Below are 15,436 nucleotides of genomic sequence, written 5' to 3'. Positions count from 1 at the left end.
TTCTCTTTTTACAGTCTCAGGTAAATTTGGAGTTCTTCCTCTCTTTTATAAGCACTCCAAAATTATATTTTTAACTTCAATATAGCAAAAAGTAGGTAGGATAAAGAGTATGTGTGGAGTAATTAATGGGTAAAATATTAGTAAATCATACTATAATCTTGAGACATATTAAACCAAACAGTAAGAATAGGAAAATATTTTTATGGCGAGAAGAAAATAAAGAGATGCAAATAATGTTCTAAGCCTAGCTAGCATGGAAAGCTGGGATGCGTTCATAACTATCTTGTATTACACAAACGTTTGAGAAAGGGAAGAAGACCCCCGCAAGAGATGAAAACATACCTTGGAGGGGTAATGATAATGGGTGATAAGTGAGGAAACATGCAGATAATTCCTTCACAATTCTTGTCGTTGGTACCGGATAGATAGGATACCTAATTAATAAACAATGGAGACCATTTTTAAATTGTTAGTCATATTCATACCTTCCTTCGAAACGTTAACTCATGTTCGTTTCAACAAATTATAGGGTGCACATTGGGTGTGTCGCTGGAATATCGGTTTTACTCCTAGGAAAAAAAAAATAGTAAACAAATTAATTTTCGACATGCAATGTATGGGCAAATCATTTTATTTGTTATCGTGAGCTTCCTGATTCCTATTTGAGTCAGTTGTATTTTCACTCTATGTGCGACCAGCCGTCACACTTGGTTAAGATCATTGTTACTATATATATATAGTGGACTCTTTGTAAAACCTTCAAACCGTAGCCTTCGTAAATTGAAAGAAATTTGGTGCGCCTTGGGTTTGAGTTTGTGATAGTCTATGCTGGCTTTGTAATCTTCCTATTTTATTGGTGAAAGTTTCAATTCTCTTTGATGTTGCCCGTCAAAGTAAAGTCTATACCCGAATCACAGTCTCAATATCAACTATGGTGTTTGAATTTTTATCTTGCACTGGACACCTTCATTATTCTTATCTAAGGCTATGCATTGGGGGTAACATATTATAGGTTGTGGAGCATGAATTCAGCATCTTCAAGTAAAATTATCATCAATCATCATCAATTTAAAATTAAACGAGTCTCTACTCTTAACCATTAAAAAAGAGAAGAAGAAGCTTGATATAGTCAAAGACAATGATGTTAGCAAGCTTGTGGATTTAAAGTTAAAACAACTGACAAAGTGCATGAAAACACTATAATTTGTTAGGTCTATATGTATTAGTGTTGTTAAACCATGTCAAAAAATTGCTAGTTATGTTGTGACTTAAAGGTGTAATTCAAGATCAAAACAAAAACCCAAACATTAGCTCATGAAAGCATAGTTTCTATAATATCGACAACAACTTTGATAGCAACATCAATCGGTCGAGATTGATAGCAACCTCTTGCACAAACCCTCTTTGCAAAAAGCCCAATAGCTTGTATGTTTCACCCCTAATTTGAGTCCTACTTGTTAGAATATAAAATAGAAATTATAAGTTGATAAGAGAGATTATTTAGAGGAGAGGGCCATGTTTGTGAGCTTAGGGTTTTGTAACCAAGATTCTCAATTTCAACATAAGGGAGATATTAAAGCAAATTTGAAGACCAGTTAGTGAAAAAGTTGAAGCCATAGCACATATCATATACTAGTTGTTGTGAAGATTACTTTCAAGAGGTTCTTAGAGGTGAGCGGAAGTTTTAATCATGATCATGCGTGTCATTTGTGAAAGCAATTCATATGGTTGAAGAATCTGGGCATTCTAGTGCAATGAAGGGTTTTAATTTCTCTTTAAGTTCTCTACGAGTCAATAGAGGCTAAGAAAATGTTTTTCCTTGATTGTAAAACTTTTCATATCATAGAGAATTTGCTTCATCGGGAAAGGTTTCTCCCATAGTGGTTTTTTACTTGGATAGTTTTTCTTAGATTTTCCACTTCCTCCACCATATTGTTTTCTCCTTTCGATTAATTTTGTGTGATTGGTGACACATTTTTCAAGTTAGCTTTACATGCTTCATCTCTTTCCATTCAAATTGATATTTGGTATAATTGGACTAATATAACAACTTGGTTAATTCATTATGAAATTAACAACCTCGGTCTAAAAACTTAACATAGTTGATTTCATAGTTCAACCCATTCAAGATGAGATGCATGATTCTTCGGACAAGGTACTCCATTAACAACAAACATTAAGCTTTCAACCACTTTGTCATTGTTGTGTGAGGAGGAGAAGTAGCATGTCTCGCATTCCTTATGCTTGTGCAGTTGATACCATGACGTATGTTATGTTTTGCACTCATTTAGATATTTCGCATGCTTTTAGTGTATTACAGATAATTCTAGTAATAGTAATTCTGATTTCGTTGGTGATTTAAATAAGAGGAAATTTCTAACATGTCATTTTTTTTTTACACTTTTTAGTTACGCTATCAATTGGAAGATGATATTAAGGTCAATTGTTGCTTTGTTTACCACATAAACAGATTATATGGTAGCAGCAAAGGTAGTGAAAGAAGTTATTTGGTTGAGAGATCTGGTTTGCAGCATAGTGAGACTATTGTGTTTTGTGATAGTCAAAGCACCATACATTTGACTAAAAATCTTATGTATCATGAGAGAAACAAGCGCATTGACATTGGATAGATTGCCGGCAGAAGAAGGAAAAAAAAATGGAAATGCTTAAGAAGTGAATCCCGGAACAGCTGCTTAAGGAACATTGGATGAACCGCACTCTGCTCTCAGCCTGCTTTCTTGACATCTCAGAGCTTAATCATGTGTTCAAGTTCTTGGATGATCTCAGCCATATTTGTGGGTTATACGTGCTCTGCTTCAGTCTTGCAAAGGATAAGATTAGAGGTGAGTCTTGTGTTGCTTATCATGAGAAGATTTTATTCAATGAGGACTTCTCTTGTGTAGTTTTCGACGAGTGTCGCATGGAGAGCTTCTTGTGCCGAAAGATGGAGCCGCTATTACTTCTAGTGCTAATGTTGAAATCATATTAAATGATGATGAGTGTAAAGATGCTATTGTGGATTTGTTATTGAAGGGAGGTACTAATATTAATATTGAGGAGCAATTGAAGCAGTGGGCAAATTTGAGAGAAACAAGTAGAAGTCAAGGGAAAGATCTTTTCAAGATCTATGAGGCTGAATTTCACCAGATGTAGAACATTTTTGAGAAAAAAAATACTGTATTTGAGATACATTAAGGTATGGCAGAACTTGGATAGTATATGCGTTGAAGAAGATAAAAGAAGGGAAGAGTTTGGGCACAAACCATTGAGTTACAAGTCTCTCTTGTCAGAGCGTGAGAGACAGATTAAGAACACAAATGGTGAGAATGTTGAGTCGGATATCATATGGTATATTTTGGAAGAAAATCACGAGGACAATGAAATAAAATTAGAGATCAAGAAGCATATTAGCGAGATCGATGAAAAGGTATGATACAGCCAAATTTATGAGCATGATAACTTTCATGCTTGAAGTGAAACCCAATGTCCTTAGGTGTAGTTCTGTGTTTGATATTAGATACGTTGCTTGATGAACTGTTTCATTCCATTGGATGATTGAATTTCAGTATGTTTATTGTTGCAGCTTTACAAATTTGACGGTATAATAAGGACAACTACTATTGCTATGCAGCAAACGGGAAAGAAAATTGAAGCGGTAACTGCTTATGACTACCGATCAATTATGGTGCCCCTGCTGAAGTTACACCTGAGTCAGAGTCCAACATTCTTCAAGGAAATGACAGACAGCCCAGTTAGCCCACAGATATATGCATGTAAGGGGAAAATCATGCTCCATTGTTTCACTCACTCTTTTAACCAAAATTATAATATTACCATAAGATAGAGTAGCATTAACAAGTCAAGTCAACTTAATCCATTCTTCATTGCATATGCAAGCACAAGTACACAACATACAAGATAGAGTTGCATTAACAAGTCAAGTCAACTTAATCCATTCTTTCTGGTGTAGGTTTCATCTAATTGTTCATCTAAAACTGGTCTTGCTTGAAAATTTCTATTAACCAAACAAAAAAAAAAGAGAAATTGTGCTTCATGCAATACATTTGCGTGGAAATATATATATATATATATATATATATATATTTTAAATAAAAATTTTCTAAATTTTTGTATTTCATTTTTTTTTTCCCCTTCATATGCCGGCAATCTATCCATTGAGGTGGAACAACGGTGGCGGAGGAAGAGATAAAGAGAGAAAAGTAAAGAGAGAGTCAAATATAACACTTTTTTTGAGTCTAGAGATAGATATAAAATATAATAAATGAGAAATAATTAATGAGATCCTAATCAGAATATTAGCATTAATGATAGTCTTTTTTTTTTACCATTAGATACTTAAATTCAGTGGTTTTAAAAATGTGTAACTTGAACCCATCTCATATATATATATATATATATAAATAATTTTTTTTTTCAAGTCAAGGGATTCATTGATCCCCCTGAAGTGTATGTGCAGCCACCCCTAATTCCTTTACACAAGTTTAACCATTGCTTAGACTTAGCTCATAGAGGTTTTGATGCAGGCGTTAAAGGAGTTTAACCTTTCGAATCAAGTTTCGGTGAAAATTTTGTTGAGATACGTTTTATAAGGTGCTGTGTGTCACAGCATACCCATGAAAAGCTAGTCGCTCTTATTCAACTTTGTATTTGATTCCTACGTTTTTTTTTTTTCCCGTTCCGTGTGAAACAACAAATTTTATTTTGTCACATTCGGCTAAGACTTTAGGTACTATATATATGTGAGCTCCTTAAAACCTTCAAGCAGTAGCCTTTGTGAATAGAGGGGGTGCTTTGAATTATTTTATTTTGACATATACTATCTTTGTAATCTCTCAATTTTATTAGTAGAACTTTCTTTTTAACACCACCTGTGCACATAAGTTAAAGACCGAACCATATGAATGTTTGTATTCTTTGTGTGGTTGTTTTATCCCATTTCTATATTCCTATTTCACATAAATCTATTATAATTAAGTATACTCACAATAAATTAGTATTAAAGCCTTTGATATTTGCTAAACGTAGTCAGTGTCCGACGTGTTTGCATTTTATCCTACACTAATACTAGGCCCCTATACATCTTTCTAATCTAAGCAACTCCCAAAGATAAATCATGTTAACTGGAAAAAAGATATTTCCTTATAGCAATTTTAACTTAAAGAAGAAGAAAAAAAAAAAAAAAAAGGCTTTGCTAGGAATGATGAATTGTGCATACCAAGCAATGGCTATCCAACTATAAGGAGAGAGATCCATGTTGTTGAATGTCGTCAAGCCAGGATGAGCCTCAGCTAATTCATTTATCTGAGCAAATATCCCACCATATATAATCAAATATTAGCTAGTGAAAGAACGATAATTATATTGTGGTATTGAGGAATGAGAAAAGAGGAATATTTAGATATGATAATTTGCCTTTGTAGTCAGCGGAAGTCTATCATAAGGACTTAATGTCTCATTGACCTGAAAGTAGAGATGACGAAGGCTTTCCATTATTTTGGATGGTCCCTCATGATGGTCAACTAGCAGTGTGGTATGTTGTGAAGTCCTAGTTGATGAATTATTATTGCTCACACTCACTGAGATAGATTCACAAGGTTTTGTTGTATATATCTGGATAGCTGATAGGGAAGGTGCATAGTATTGTACAACACTTTCACCATTGTTCAACAGTATTGGTACAGAAGCCCCATAGAAACTCTTCTCAACATGAAACTCCCAAACGTCACTCAAGGAGAAACACCCCACCATATCGTTCCCACCACTACTCTCACTTGATTGCCCAAACCCATTTAGTGAACGAGCCTGCATATATAAATAAGATGTGAGGAATAAAAGAAAATGAGAAAGAACGGTAAGTCGGTAACCCTCCAAATAAATGATGTTGCACCAAAATATATAGGGTTAATTATTAAACGTAGACAGCTGTTATTCATTTGAAAAATTACTTTTTTCCAAAAGTTATTTTTGCCATAGCCTGTGTGCCAGTGCTAATTATGGTTTTAGATAACATTTATACTCGTTTTTCTTCGCTGCTTCTTTTATAATGGTAAAAAGTGAAGCAATTGGTCCTATAAAATTTTTTTCCATCAGGAGTATGGTAAATGGTAAATGGTAAATGGTGTATGAATAAGCCGAGCATTATCAGGGTTACACATAAATGGTATTATGGAAAATAGTATACGGGGGGTTGCTATAAATGATGCCATGAAATGGCTACCAATTCATGTGATCCGTTCTCAGCTATTCTTCAGTTTGGGAACATGGAGAGGATAAAGATTCCAATTTCCAAACTACAGAGGATCATGGCTCTTTTTTCTGGGAATTTAACAATTGAGTAATTATTAAATATCGGTGCGTTTGGATGACAGGATTTGGGCACATGGATTTAGATTTTGGTGATTAAAATCCAAATGCCCTATTTGGATAACCAAGAATTTTAAATCTTAAAATCTTTGAATTTGAAATAATTTCTAAACTCATAGAATTTTAGAAATTCATATGATATACTTAAATATTTATAGACTGCACCCTTGGTGCGGTGGTCACTCTACAAATATAAGTGCTTATGAGGTATGGGGGTAAGGGCCAGGGTTCAAGTCTTCAAGAGGGAGCTTCACCCACATATACACTTAGATTAGGCTAAAATAGAAATTCTATCTTGTAAAAAAAAAAATATATATATATATATATATATGTATAGGTATGGAGGCAAGAGTCAGGGTTCAAGTTTTCAAGAGGGAGTTTCACTCACATATACACTTAGATTAGGCTAAAATAGAAATTCTATCTTATATAAAATATATATATATATATATATATATATATGGACTTTGAATTAAGGAATTTCAAATCCATCACATTAAAATTCAAATTCAAGTATCCAAACACAACTTTGGAGTTTGGTGACATTGTGCTCCTTTACAAAACACTAATAGGTTTTGGTGTATAGACCGGGTTTGAATTTCAGATTTTTTATTTGACGACAAGAAACTTCACCAATTGAACTAATTAAAACCCACAATTCCATCTCCATTAAATTTATTACCTACCAATGATGTCTAAACATGAAAAATTAATGTTTAAGAGTAAGTGATGAAACTTTTTCGTATTGGTGTGCTGTGTGCATATGTGAAAATAAGGATCAGAAGTAAACGCAAAAAAAAAAAAAAAAAAAAAAAAAAAAAAAAAAAAAGAACATTCTGGTATATCAAATTTGGAATAAAAGCGTAGATATGCCCTCTCATTGACTATCTTACATTTAGATCCTAGTTTGAAATTGGTAAAAGATCATCAAAGTTACACAAACAAATAGCTGACATGAATATCGGTCTAGATTAGCAAAGAGAAATTAAGTAGAATTCAACCGATCGAGAAGAGAAAACATATTGTTTCGCTAATAATGAAAGAATTGAGAATGGAAATTAAAGAATACCTTGGGAAGAAGTTTAGTAGAAACAATGGGAGTTACAGATTGAAGAAAGCAGTGAAGGTTGGAGTAGTGATTGAAATCAGAAAGCAATGGCAAGTCCCAGGGAGAGTGTGGCATGATGGTTTGGTTTCCACTTGTTTCTTGAGAGATGAGAAAGATGGGGAACAAGATGTTGAAAGTTTCAGGTAATTATCTCTCTATCTCTCTGTACTTTTGAAGCATAAATAAGCTCAGTAGGTGGTGGTGATGGCTGTGCGTTAATGGAATAGAATTGTTGGAGATTCCCCAAATGAAAACACACACACACATATATAGATATATTGGAAAACAAAATGTAAAATTGTGTGAAAATAACAAACACGGTTAGAAAGTAGGCATGATATCCATGGTAATTCCATAATAATATGTAATGTTGCATGCCTGTTTTCATATATGGCATATTGACAACCATCCTCATTTATTTCACCATTCAACACTTTGCTCGAGTTTTTCTCACTTTTCCCCTTTCCCACTATTGTCGTCTTGCTCCTCTGATCACATCCTTTGGTTTTGTGATTGATTCCTTTCCATATCTCTACCAACAGTACCAAGTGAGAGAGAGTAACGGACGACCCTGAACATGAAGAACAAGACAAGAAACTGCATGCTTCGCGCTCCAAATGACAAAACTAAAACTAAAGCAAAAAAAGGCAAAAAGCACTCAATGTTTGGCAGCTTTTCACTTGAAACCAGACAAAACCGCTTCCAACATTTAGATGCGGAGGAGATATATATCATCATATATGGATAATGGGCTCATGTTCATCTCATCTCTCGCGCCCACCACATTTCAAAACCAGACAACTTATTTTTGTAACCGAAATTTTCTATTACTGCTACGTGGCTTTTACATTTCCTTTGGTAACGTATCAAATACCTGCTCCATTTCATTCTTGTTTACTTGGTTTTCCTATCTCTCCTTCCCAAGGAAAAGAGAGAGACCAAAAAGCTATCATATTTGGCTCAAACTAATTTATAATTACTCTACATTCCTAAGTTCTCTTCACACCTTTTTTTTGGATAGTTTCAAACCATTTTTCAGTTAAAGCAATAAATTTTCATATATGACATGAAACTAAATTTCAAATTTCAAATTAAATGATGCTCTTCCAAAATTTACTGGGCGTTACTAGTAATGTCAACTGGTCAATTAGTCTATTAAAAATTTAATGAAAGTAGTTACAATTATACTAAATTGTAATTCGATAATTGGGGGAAGAGCAAGTTTGAACAATGGACATTTTTTAAAAAAATACTAGAAATTGTTAATTGAGTTACAAGATTCCTAACCATTAAATTTGAGTTAATCATAGAATTTCAAGGTCATTATATGATTCATGTATTTCTAAACAAACGACGTACAAATGGCACTTATTCAAGTAAACTAGATTTAAATGAATTAAAGTAGATCAAATCCTAGGTCATGGTTCTAACATCAAACTAATTGAAGGCAAGCATGAATCCTTATCAAATAAGTATTTCAAATAAATTTCTTTGGGTATAATTCTTTTTAAAAAAAATTAATTAATTTCTTTCACATAAATAATTAATGCATCACCTATAAATATATGCATTTAATCCACATACATATAATAATTAATTAATACTTTAACATAAATGTGAAGTTTTGTTGAGGTGGAACACTAAATGAAGAGAATTTTATTTGCCACATGTCAATAACCTGTGCAATATAGCCAAAAAAAAAAAAATTGAACAAAAAATGATGAGAAATGCTATGTTTACAACATTTCTACAACATTTTTACAACAAATCCTAAATGACAAGTTGTTACTGGTTGTTATTGTTGGGGTAAAAAAGTAATCTTAGTGGTAGTTTTAAATTTGAACCAATAACAACTAACCACCCATGATTTGTTGTAAAAATGTTGTAGACGTAGCATCTCTCAAAAATGATCTCTTCTCGTTTAATTTTTTTTCCCTAAATATGAAAATGATAATGTAGGGCCCAAATGATTTATGGGCCAGGCCCATCTACCCGGGGAGAATCCAAAGGCCCAAGCCGAGGAGGGCTATGGCCCAAACTCGACAAAATAGCCTTTGGATACCGCCCAGGGCAGTTCAGTCCTCGGCAGACCCAAAGTACCCGCAGAAAGAAGGGTAAAAACGGTATAGGACTGAAACTTGGAAGAAAGATCTAAAATATCCAGGGAAAGCTGCTGTTACTGCCATTTAATGCTCTGAACCTGACAGAGCCGCATTCTTTGGCTTTTACAACCATCCCCAACGACTTTAGGTATGGACTGACGGGACAAGTATCAGCCTTGGAAAGGTTGACCCTATACGTGGATGAAGGATAGTGGACGCAGGCGAGTATAAAAGGAAAGATAAGGAACCTAGAGAAGGGGTTGGGAAAAATGGCCAAAAACCAGAGCCTCACAGCCTACCTCCAGGAGAAAGACTCCAGGGGTGAAGGAAAACTTAAATTTGTACGAACACCACGAAAAACCCACCGCCTGTCGATCAAGGCCTAGCCTTCCAAACCCACGCTCTACAAATGATATTGTTAGGGCCTTTTCACGTGCGAACCCGACACTGTTACGGTCCGCCACGAATCGTGTCCTTACAATTGGCGCCGTCTGTGGGGAAGGCTTGTGTGTTGGCATAGGCAGTAGGTCGAAATAGTTCCTTTTTTATTCCTAACAATTGGTTATAGAGTTTCAGCGTAAAGTTCCGTTAGGGGCTATGCTTCTTGATTAGGGGCTACGTTTGTCAGCGTTAATCGTGCGAATAATTCTAGGGGCTTGGCTGAGGAGCTAACTCCCGTAAAACCAAGTTACAGTGCCAAAGAAAACTAGGTTTTGGACAGAACCAGGGCATTGCATGGTCCACGGACTCAAGCCTATGGGGAAACCAACTACTTGGATGAGGAAAACTAGGTTTTGGACAGAACCAAGGCATTGCATGGTCCACGGACTCAAGCCTATGGGGAAACCAACTGCCTGGATGAGGAAAACTAGGTTTTGGACAGAACCAGGGCATTGCATGGTCCACGGACTCAAGCCTATGGGGAAACCAACTGCCTGGATGAGGAAAACTAGGTTTTGGACAGAACCAGGGCATTGCATAGTCCTCGGACTCAAGCCTATGGGGAAACCAACTGCCTGGATGAGGAAAACTAGGTTTTGGACAGAACCAGGGCATTGCATAGTCCTCGGACTCAAGCCTATGGGGAAACTGCTGGATGAGGAAAACTAGGTTTTGGACAGAACCAAGGCAATAGGGACTCAAGCATTGGATGAGGAACTAGGTTTTGGACTTGCCCACGGACTCAAGCCTATGGGGAAACCAACTGCCTGGATGAGGAAAACTAGGTTTTGGACAGAACCAGGGCATTGCATAGTCCACGGACTCAAGCCTATGGGGAAACCAACTGCCTGGATGAGGAAAACTAGGTTTTGGACAGAACCAAGGCATTGCATAGTCCTCGGACTCAAGCCTATGGGGAAACCAACTACTTGGATGAGGAAAACTAGGTTTTGGACAGAACCAGGGCATTGCATAGTCCTCGGACTCAAGCCTATGGGGAAACCAACTACCTGGATGAGGAAAACTAGGTTTTGGACAGAATCAGGACATTGCATAGTCCTCGGACTCAAGCCTATGGGGAAACCAACTACTTGGAAGAGGAACCAACTATTTAAAAAAAAAAAAAAAAATTATGGCCCATAAACCTCGAAATCCATCCGAAGAGAACTCCGCGTTAACAGATGGGTTAATACCTTGATTGCGCGGATTCCTCGGTCTACTCTCGGATCCCCAGTATCAAAGGGGTTGATGCGATACGGCGCAACATATTACCCAAAAGCACAACCAAAGTCCCTCGCTACTCGGCTACCCTCTCGGACGAATTATCTAGAGTTTATCGTTCTCGGACATCGCTCTAGCATGCATCGCGCAGCACTCAGCGGTTATCTCGGTTAGTTCCAAGAGTTTAATTTATTGAGGATTAACCTTGATTATGCTTGATAATATTTGTAAGTTTAAACTAGTAGGAATCTGTGTTAAGGCATTTTTCTGCCTGGAATATCATTAAGGGCAAGCTTATATTTAATATTCATGCATAAAGTAGTTGTTACGGAGAAGAAAGATATGTATAGAGAAATAGACACATATTTTATTAAGACAAAGGAACAGTACAGTGTACAATGAAAAGCTGAAACAAAGCTTACATTGAAGCTAACTACGTAAGTAACGAAAAATACAAGAGAGTGAAGATAAAGCCGAGGAGGTAGCACAGAGGAGAAGTTGGCTACTGCCTCGAGACCTTATTCCTCCTCAATGCTTTTGCACGCCCATAACTCAGGCAGCAAAAGAACCCGACTTAAGCCTCACATCGCTGAGGGAAAGATGCAGGGAGCCGGAAGCTGAGGAGCCTTCACCAAAAATTTGCCTGCAACAAGGCAGAGGCGCTGGGGGCGGAGAATCTTTCTTCTGACACACCAAAAATTTGGCATGAACAGAACCTGCTTCGGATTTTGACTAAAAGAGGGAGAAACACCCTTTCCCCTCTGTCAAACTGGAATATTCTCTTGAATTTGTGCCTCATTTGCCCGTGCCTCACTATCTGGAGTCTCAGGAGGACACGGCGCGTTTGTGGCGGAGAGAGCTCTTTTGCCCCAACCCTCGCTTCGAACATGATGTACTAGGAGAGAAGATTGAAGGATTTGTGCGAAAGTAAAGCGACTTTCTCTCCTATTTATTTAAGAGATAAGGTGGAGGCATTTTACTCACGCGGCGTCCCAAGGAACGCTACAAACAAAATGTCTCTGGCTCGATTTCCAACGTCGTCTGCAACCCTGAGGCTAAAGGAGTCTCGAGAAGGCGCACCTCGAACACTGGGACGCCAAAAAGTACTGCGTGATCAAAGACTACGGAAATACCTCTTAATTTGCGGGCCCAGTAAATTCGCGGCCCAGGCCCATTCAACATAGGAGCCCAGGGACAGAACCAAGGCCTTGCATGGTCCTCGGACTCAAGCCTATGGGGAAACCAAGTACATAAAAAATTACAAGTTTTGGACAGAACCAAGGCCTTGCATGGTCCTCAGACCCAAGCCTATGGGGAAACCAAGTACAAAAAATTATAATTATTACAAGTCTTGGACAAAACCAAGGCCTTGTATGGTCCTCGGACCCAAGCCAATGGGGAAACCAAATACTTGGATAAGAAAAGGTTTGAATTTCGTAAGATGGGTTACTTGATGAAAATGTCAGGTCACTTCATCCACGGCTTAAACACCATAAAAGGTTAAGGCCAATAAAGGTGTAAGGAAGGTGGTGAAACGCCCCAGCATTTAGTCGTATAAGAAGGCTGTTCATTTGGTGGGTGATATATCTTCAAATGGTTATTCCTCACATGGCATCAAAACCTTCGTTTTTCTCCTCGGCTAGCATGGGGTAAGTATTACTTTTCACTGGTCGGCCTTATTGTGCCAAGCATTTCTATTAAAGTTATGGCGACATCTTTTTATTATCAAGTATTTTGGTCTTAGTCGTCATTGATTTAGATGCTATATTATGGTGCCGAGCAGCGTTTGTAAATTTAAAAAAAAAAGGCATAGAGACAAAACATGCGAAATAAAATAACAACAATTTTTATTAATACGAAAAATTATTACAACGTACAAAGAAGGGCTCAAACGAGCCTATACAAAATGTGAACTGCCTAACCAACAATTACATCCGTTGTACAGATAAGTAAACTGTCAGGCGTCTTTTAAACTCGTCTTCAAAGTCTCTCCAATCTCTGCCTCAATACTGCTCATATTATGATAAGAACCTTCTTTGGGAAAAAATGAAGGAGAAGGAAATAGTAAGGAAGAAATCAATGAAGAAGATGGAGGAGATGAATGAAGAAGATGGAGGACATGAATAAAGAAGGAGGAGAAGAAGAGAGAAGAGATGAAAAGAAAGAAAAATGAGCAAAAGAGGGAGAAGTGAAAGCACCAGGATGGATCTGGTGCTGGGAAGACTAAGAAAGGGAGACGGAGGATAGCACCAGTGAAGGAAGAGAGGAAGAAGTAGAGACACTTAGTCCCTGCCTCGATCCTGACTCCCAACACACTGGAGCCATACTAGGTATGCTCATAGGAGAGTGGTTGGTACTGATGATGGGTGTTCTCGACTCAGTCACGCCGAAAGTTTGACGTGACAAGAACCTGCTTCGGATTTGGACTGAAAGAAGGGTGAGGTTGATTTTGAGTCTTCGCCATCCCTGTCCCGATCGAGCCATAATGAGCTTTATTGGAACATGGCGTTTATGGGAGGGGTTTGGCTCCTACATCACTCGTTGTTATGGTAAAGTGTATCACGATTTAGCGTATAAACCAGTGGGTAAAATGAACCCTAGGGGAGGCCAAGTATTTCAAATCTCAGAATGATGAAAAGGGATTCTTTACAAAAACAATAACCTCCTCCCTTCCTTCTTATACAGAGGGTGGAGCGGGAGACATTTAATAGGTTCAGATCTCCAAAGGAATCTGCCAACATAAACGTGCCGGTTCCGTTTCTCCACCCCATCAAAACAAACCGCCGAATTAAAGTAGTCTTGTAAATAGTGGTCATTAAAAGCGCGTTTTGGATACCCAAACGATAAGAACGCATCAAGCGCGAAATCAAAAAACTGTCTCATAGACCGGTGCATTTCTTGGACAGATGAAGAGCCGCCAGCATTATTAATAGGCCAAATTGATTGGGCCGTAGGAAGAGGTTCGGCGTCACCAAAACCCCCCTTTCCAACCAAGAGGTTGGACAGCCGGGTTTTGAGGGGCTATTGTGGGGTCCAAATGATTTATGGGCCAGGCCCATCTACCCGGGGAGAATCCAAAGGCCCAAGCCGAGGAGGGCTATGGCCCAAACTCGACAAGATAGTCTTTGGATACCGCCGAGGGCAGTTCAGTCCTCGGCAGACCCAAAGTACCCCTAGAAAGAAGGGTAAAAACGGTATAGGACTGAAACTTGGAAGAAAGATCTAAAATATCCAGGGAAAACTGCTGTTACTGCCATTTAATGCTCTGAACCTGACAGAGCCGCATTCTTTGGCTTTTACAACCATCCCCAACGACTTTGGGTATGGACTGACGGGACAAGTATCAGCCTTGGAAAGGTTGACCCTATACGTGGATGAAGGATAGTGGACGCAGGCGAGTATAAAAGGAAAGATAAGGAACCTAGAGAAGGGGTTGGGAAAAATGGCCAAAAACCAGAGCCTCCCAGCCCACCTCCAGGAGAAAGACTCCAGGGGTGAAGGAAAACTTAAATTTGTACGAACACCACGAAAAACGCACCGCCTGTCGATCAAGGCCTAGCCTTCCAAACCCACGCTCTACAAATGATATTGTTAGGGCCTTTTCACGTGCGAACCCGACACTGTTACGGTCCGCCACGAATCGTGTCCTTACAGATAATTATGATAGTTATTAATAGACATTTATTATCAATATGTTTATATATAGAACTATGTACCCTATCATTTAAAAAAATAAATGGTGTAAATAAATATAGGAGGTTTTATAAGGAATCCTTATAAATTTAAACTTAATTAAAAAGTATGTTTTAAAATAATAGAGATTAATTTCTATAAGGACTTAGTGTAAAATCTATGGTTTATAACTTCCAATAAGGACATGTCACATCATCATATTTCTAAAACACAATACATTTAATTACAGAGGATAACATTTTGATAAACAATATATTTTCATATTTTAAGTAAAAGGTTGATGTGGTATTTAGGTGTGGTAAGATGCATTGAGTTTTAAATAAATAAAAATGATGTGACAATCTCTTATTGGATGGTGTAAAATATGGATTTTGCAACTTATCCTTACCAAATTCAGGCTCAAAATAACAATGTAGAAAAAAGTGGGCTTTCAAAACAAAGTTTGGCAACAAACCAATTTGGAGCCATCTTTTTCCGATCCTTTATG

General features: G+C 37.4%; 1 protein-coding gene across 1 annotated transcript in view; it reads right to left on the bottom strand.

The window, feature by feature from the left end:
* The window catches only part of LOC115964027, a 31,788-nt gene extending 24,024 nt beyond the window's left edge, over positions 1-7,764 (bottom strand). Inside the window, exons 1-4 of the mRNA XM_031083349.1 lie at positions 7,454-7,764; positions 5,434-5,823; positions 5,237-5,322; positions 343-434 (exon numbers count right to left, since the gene is read on the bottom strand). Of these exons, the coding sequence (XP_030939209.1) occupies positions 343-434; positions 5,237-5,322; positions 5,434-5,823; positions 7,454-7,567 (682 nt within the window). The 5' untranslated portion in view covers positions 7,568-7,764. The remainder of the gene's footprint in view (positions 1-342; positions 435-5,236; positions 5,323-5,433; positions 5,824-7,453) is intronic.
* Positions 7,765-15,436: the final 7,672 nt, after the last annotated feature.

This window comes from Quercus lobata, chromosome 1 (assembly GCF_001633185.2).
Source record: "Quercus lobata isolate SW786 chromosome 1, ValleyOak3.0 Primary Assembly, whole genome shotgun sequence".
Taxonomy (NCBI): domain Eukaryota; kingdom Viridiplantae; phylum Streptophyta; class Magnoliopsida; order Fagales; family Fagaceae; genus Quercus; species Quercus lobata.
This window is presented reverse-complemented; position numbering and strand designations above follow the sequence as displayed.